General features: G+C 46.6%; 1 protein-coding gene across 1 annotated transcript; it reads right to left on the bottom strand.

Annotated features, from left to right (window-relative positions):
* Positions 1 to 412: 412 nt before the first annotated feature.
* T265_09484 (hypothetical protein) lies at positions 413 to 5,926 on the bottom strand (the record flags this gene model as incomplete). Its single annotated transcript, XM_009175566.1, has 5 exons — positions 413 to 833; positions 1,005 to 1,335; positions 1,552 to 1,747; positions 3,347 to 3,477; positions 5,893 to 5,926. 5 exons carry the CDS (start codon positions 5,924 to 5,926, stop codon positions 413 to 415), a joined length of 1,113 nt encoding a protein of 370 aa, XP_009173830.1.
* Between the last annotated feature and the right edge of the window lie 255 nt (positions 5,927 to 6,181).

Below are 6,181 nucleotides of genomic sequence, written 5' to 3'. Positions count from 1 at the left end.
AGTGTGCAAAGTCCACATCTAGGTACCTCTGAAAGACGTGACAAGTTTGCACCATGGAAGATTAGAAACTACTGAGATTAGCACCCACATATGTGACAGATGCTAGTGAATCTTTTTCGTCCTAAAAGTACACGTGCCCTTTTCTAATGTAACACTGCATGCACGTTGCTTACTTAAATTCCGAGCGATATATTTTAGAATTATCGTTTCTGAGGTATCACCAAGTCCTTTTAGAGTGATGTAAAACTAGACAATTCCAGATAGCCTACGAGTAGCTGCATATCACCGGAAGTCCATAAGACGCATAGACACTAACGCTGCGGTAAACGAACGAAAGCATTAAGTAAAGGCGTAAGCCATACTAATGCAACCAGAGCAATCAAACCCATGGATAGTGAGGAATGCTAGACATTTAGTACTCACCAGGATTACTGTCGAATTCCTCATCTGCCTCACCAGCAAAGTCAGCTTCGTATTCTCCCGCATGATCCGCTTCATCTATATTTACACCTTCATGTTGCTGTACACCTTCTTCATCGGGAACGTCCAAATTATGCTCCTCAGAGGATTCGTTGTCTTCATCAGTTTCAGTATTATTTTCCCCAGGAATTTCTGATTCCATGAGATTTCCATCGACACCCGAGAAAGAGTGCTCCACATTGCCAACACTGAGAGTTTCTGGGAGAAGGACTGGGCTATCAGAAGAAGAGTCAAGAGAGGGTCCACCGGAAAAATCACTGTTGGGGTTTCTCGACACATCAAAATAGATCTTGCATTCATCAGGGATTACCGAGCTAATAAATTCTTCAACAACGTTTGCATCTACGTCCACGCTAAAACCACCATCCAAAGCTCCACCGATCACATGTGGCTCGCCGTCATCCATGAGCTCGTCAGACTCGCCGCCGCCATCCTCCTCATCCGCAGACTCCTCATCGTTGTCCGCACCAACATCATCCTCATTCCCAACTTCCTCATCATTCTGGCCACCCTCATCATCTGACTCTTCCTGCTCTTCAAACAATTCCTCATCACCCCCACCATTCTCATCAAACTCACTCGCGTCGCCTCCCTCGTCCAAATCACCCCCTTCGACTCCAATGTCCCCGTCATCTGCATCGCCGTCATCTACGACCTCATCAGACTCGCCGCCGCCATCCTCCTCATCCGCAGACTCCTCATCGTTGTCCGCACCAACATCATCCTCATTCCCAACTTCCTCATCATTCTGGCCACCCTCATCATCTGACTCTTCCTGCTCTTCAAACAATTCCTCATCACCCCCACCATTCTCATCAAACTCACTCGCGTCGCCTCCCTCGTCCAAATCACCCCCTTCGACTCCAATGTCCCCGTCATCTGCATCGCCGTCATCTACGACCTCATCAGACTCGCCGCCGCCATCCTCCTCATCCGCAGACTCCTCATCGTTGTCCGCACCAACATCATCCTCATTCCCAACTTCCTCATCATTCTGGCCACCCTCATCATCTGACTCTTCCTGCTCTTCAAACAATTCCTCATCACCCCCACCATTCTCATCAAACTCACTCGCGTCGCCTCCCTCGTCCAAATCACCCCCTTCGACTCCAATGTCCCCGTCATCTGCATCGCCGTCATCTACGACCTCATCAGACTCGCCGCCGCCATCCTCCTCATCCGCAGACTCCTCATCGTTGTCCGCACCAACATCATCCTCATTCCCAACTTCCTCATCATTCTGGCCACCCTCATCATCTGACTCTTCCTGCTCTTCAAACAATTCCTCATCACCCCCACCATTCTCATCAAACTCACTCGCGTCGCCTCCCTCGTCCAAATCACCCCCTTCGACTCCAATGTCCCCGTCATCTGCATCGCCGTCATCTACGACCTCATCAGACTCGCCGCCGCCATCCTCCTCATCCGCAGACTCCTCATCGTTGTCCGCACCAACATCATCCTCATTCCCAACTTCCTCATCATTCTGGCCACCCTCATCATCTGACTCTTCCTGCTCTTCAAACAATTCCTCATCACCCCCACCATTCTCATCAAACTCACTCGCGTCGCCTCCCTCGTCCAAATCACCCCCTTCGACTCCAATGTCCCCGTCATCTGCATCGCCGTCATCTACGACCTCATCAGACTCGCCGCCGCCATCCTCCTCATCCGCAGACTCCTCATCGTTGTCCGCACCAACATCATCCTCATTCCCAACTTCCTCATCATTCTGGCCACCCTCATCATCTGACTCTTCCTGCTCTTCAAACAATTCCTCATCACCCCCACCATTCTCATCAAACTCACTCGCGTCGCCTCCCTCGTCCAAATCACCCCCTTCGACTCCAATGTCCCCGTCATCTGCATCGCCGTCATCTACGACCTCATCAGACTCGCCGCCGCCATCCTCCTCATCCGCAGACTCCTCATCGTTGTCCGCACCAACATCATCCTCATTCCCAACTTCCTCATCATTCTGGCCACCCTCATCATCTGACTCTTCCTGCTCTTCAAACAATTCCTCATCACCCCCACCATTCTCATCAAACTCACTCGCGTCGCCTCCCTCGTCCAAATCACCCCCTTCGACTCCAATGTCCCCGTCATCTGCATCGCCGTCATCTACGACCTCATCAGACTCGCCGCCGCCATCCTCCTCATCCGCAGACTCCTCATCGTTGTCCGCACCAACATCATCCTCATTCCCAACTTCCTCATCATTCTGGCCACCCTCATCATCTGACTCTTCCTGCTCTTCAAACAATTCCTCATCACCCCCACCATTCTCATCAAACTCACTCGCGTCGCCTCCCTCGTCCAAATCACCCCCTTCGACTCCAATGTCCCCGTCATCTGCATCGCCGTCATCTACGACCTCATCAGACTCGCCGCCGCCATCCTCCTCATCCGCAGACTCCTCATCGTTGTCCGCACCAACATCATCCTCATTCCCAACTTCCTCATCATTCTGGCCACCCTCATCATCTGACTCTTCCTGCTCTTCAAACAATTCCTCATCACCCCCACCATTCTCATCAAACTCACTCGCGTCGCCTCCCTCGTCCAAATCACCCCCTTCGACTCCAATGTCCCCGTCATCTGCATCGCCGTCATCTACGACCTCATCAGACTCGCCGCCGCCATCCTCCTCATCCGCAGACTCCTCATCGTTGTCCGCACCAACATCATCCTCATTCCCAACTTCCTCATCATTCTGGCCACCCTCATCATCTGACTCTTCCTGCTCTTCAAACAATTCCTCATCACCCCCACCATTCTCATCAAACTCACTCGCGTCGCCTCCCTCGTCCAAATCACCCCCTTCGACTCCAATGTCCCCGTCATCTGCATCGCCGTCATCTACGACCTCATCAGACTCGCCGCCGCCATCCTCCTCATCCGCAGACTCCTCATCGTTGTCCGCACTACCATGATCCTCGTGTTCATCTGAAAATGGTTGAATATCTCTGTTAGTTGTTCGCCTTTTTTGTGGTTCTAATTGAATTAGTATTTTTGTAGTGAGGTTTTTCTTATTTTTTTATATCTCGCAGTCGTTAGAGTGCCTTGCAAATGGGAATTTCAAATGTGTTATGTTAGCCTAGTTTTAGGTGCCAGTGTCTTGTGTGGCCAGGTTGTTAATTTGAAGAATTTTTGAGAAAGTCTTTCTTAAGCTCAGCTCAGAAATATTGTAGGATTTGAAGTAACGCGTTTATTTTTTTGTAGTAGTAATAATCCTTCTATGTCTCCTGTTTGTAGTCATTCCTGATTTTCAATTGGTGTGTCTGGGGTGTAGTTTATTTGACCGAGCCCATCCTGAAGTGTCTTCGGTTCCTTTGTAGTGTACTTTGTTGACAATTACCGAGGCTTTTCTTTGGGTGATTCTGCGGATGAGTTGTTTGGAAGGATTTCGAGTATATTGCTTCAACACCATGTGACATTCTCTATTTCAAACCGCATCTCCTGCTCAGAGACGGGACCGATATACGAAACCAACCGAATGTTTCCCATTAAACGGTAGAGTTAATGGTGTCAGTCGGCTGAGTACACCAAACTCGATTGACATTTTTGAGTTCCATTGTGGCTGAAGTGCTTGAATACTAACGCTGCATTGAATTGTTCACACTATTGAATTATGTGGTGAGTTGGAAACGAATCATACTATTCAAATCCTCCTGCAGTGTTCAAAACCTCTGACATTATCACCGCACTGGTCAGACCAGCCTACCATTCCTCACTCCTCATGCTACTCGAAAGCAAGTCTTTTGGCAGTAGTTTCAGATTCCTGAGTCACTGTAGACAAGGATTAAATAAGTGTAATTTTGCAGGCGTCTGATCCAAACAGAAGTTCAAAAGGGTTGTAGGATAGCGTGGTTTAAAAATTCAACAGAATATTATCACTATAAAAACTGTTCCGTTTACTCCTCATCGGTATGGCCAAGTAGAAATAACGAATCCTTACTAATTGTGATAAACCTTGCTCTAAGCCAGACTCGAGGGAAAGAATATGGAAATTTGAAGAATTTATGATGTGAATACAACATCCCGGTTTCAGAGAAAGCACATGCCTATGAAATCCTTTGGAGTGCACTTGTGCAAATCAGTGCTTTCGCAACACGGTTTGTCAGTGCTGGAGAAATTTGCTCGCAATCAGACAGAAAGCACTTTATTTCATACACAAATACATTAGGTGGGTGGTTCAAGATCTTGGTCTTGCTGTGTTGAAAGACCTGAATTTTTATTTTGACGAATATAAGATTAAGTGAACCCCACAGCTCTGAGCTGGTCATCTATTAAACTGACTACCGGTGTAACGAGGGACACTACTGATGAACCATGGGGGCAGTCTTTGGTTAGTGACCAAGCTCTGTCCGACGGAATGTGAAATTTATTTCGGAAATTGTGCAACCGCTTGGTGTTGTTCGCTTTTATTATCTAATAGTTAATTAATATTTGGGATAGTTCAAGTGGACGGGCGTGAGTGGTCCGTTTTTAAAGATTATGTACAAATGAGATGTTTACTTTCCCATCTAATGGCATGTAACTGCTTAGTTCGTATTCGCTAATAATTGACTTCGCAGAGAAGGGTTTCCCTCCTTTAACCGCTAATACATCCCTCGACGACCAAATGCACCTTGAAAACACTGCAAGTGTTGCTCTGCAGGTTGTCAACAGAGCCCAAAGTAAAGTAAATTTCATGCTTGTTTCTACTGTTCCAAAATGCTTCTTTTACATATACTGCACTGTTGAACCATTTTTCGAGCCGTCCGATTGGTCAACACCAGATTTATCATCAATTAAGATGCGTTATCTACGGCAAACCAGTAAATGTGAATCTCTTGTTAAGAAATGTTGGCGTATTAAGCAACTGTTGCTCTGTCCCCATATTCACCCAACCAGTCAATCTATCAGTCGAACATTAGAGAATTCACTTCTTTGTCGTGCATGCCAATAAAATGCCTAATTAGTACGCGAAACTGAATGAATCCAGAATAAATGGTCAATTTCTTAGCGTTCTCCCTTACATACACAATTGGAAGTATCAATCTGAGTTAATTCTATTGAGCGTATCAGATAAGCGACCTGAAAATACATCCCCTAGTCTGAGGAGAATTATAGCTGAGCAGAATTAGGCTACAAATAAATTTTCTGGTAAGATTAAACTGTGCGACATTCGAGGTAATGCAGTTTACTGTATGGTTGAATTTATGATTCAAGAACTCTTAAAATGAAAGTCAAAAATACATTGAGACAATCTTTTGCTTGGGGCAAAGGAACTTTGAAACAGGAGAGACAGGAATATCTTATTCCACAGTCCCAAAGAGGGCGAAACCGGTTGTGGTCTGTCGAAAAATTTTCAGCACGCTTGTGAGTAGTGCACATACAGGTATCGCGATATCTGGAATATCTTACCAAATGAAACATGAGGTGGCCTGGCGCAGCACATTCAGTTGCTTGGAGACATCGTAAATGAGGGATTCATCTGGGTCCCAAGTGAGTCTCTCGCAAAACCAAATTTGTTTTCAAATGAGTGTGTTTCGCTAAAACGACCCCTGTTGAGGAGTGAATGGTATGGCGTTCCAACCACTAGTCCAATGATCAGTTCACTAGAAACCTCGCTTTCAGCCTGAACAACCTCAGCTACATCTTGAACCCCATTTTTCAGCCCACACTTGATCCTTTTATCACAATTTACCGTGGT

Source organism: Opisthorchis viverrini, assembly GCF_000715545.1.
Source record: "Opisthorchis viverrini unplaced genomic scaffold opera_v5_278, whole genome shotgun sequence".
NCBI lineage: Eukaryota > Metazoa > Platyhelminthes > Trematoda > Opisthorchiida > Opisthorchiidae > Opisthorchis > Opisthorchis viverrini.
Note: the sequence above shows the minus strand (reverse complement) of the source record. Positions and strands in the feature narration are given on the sequence as shown.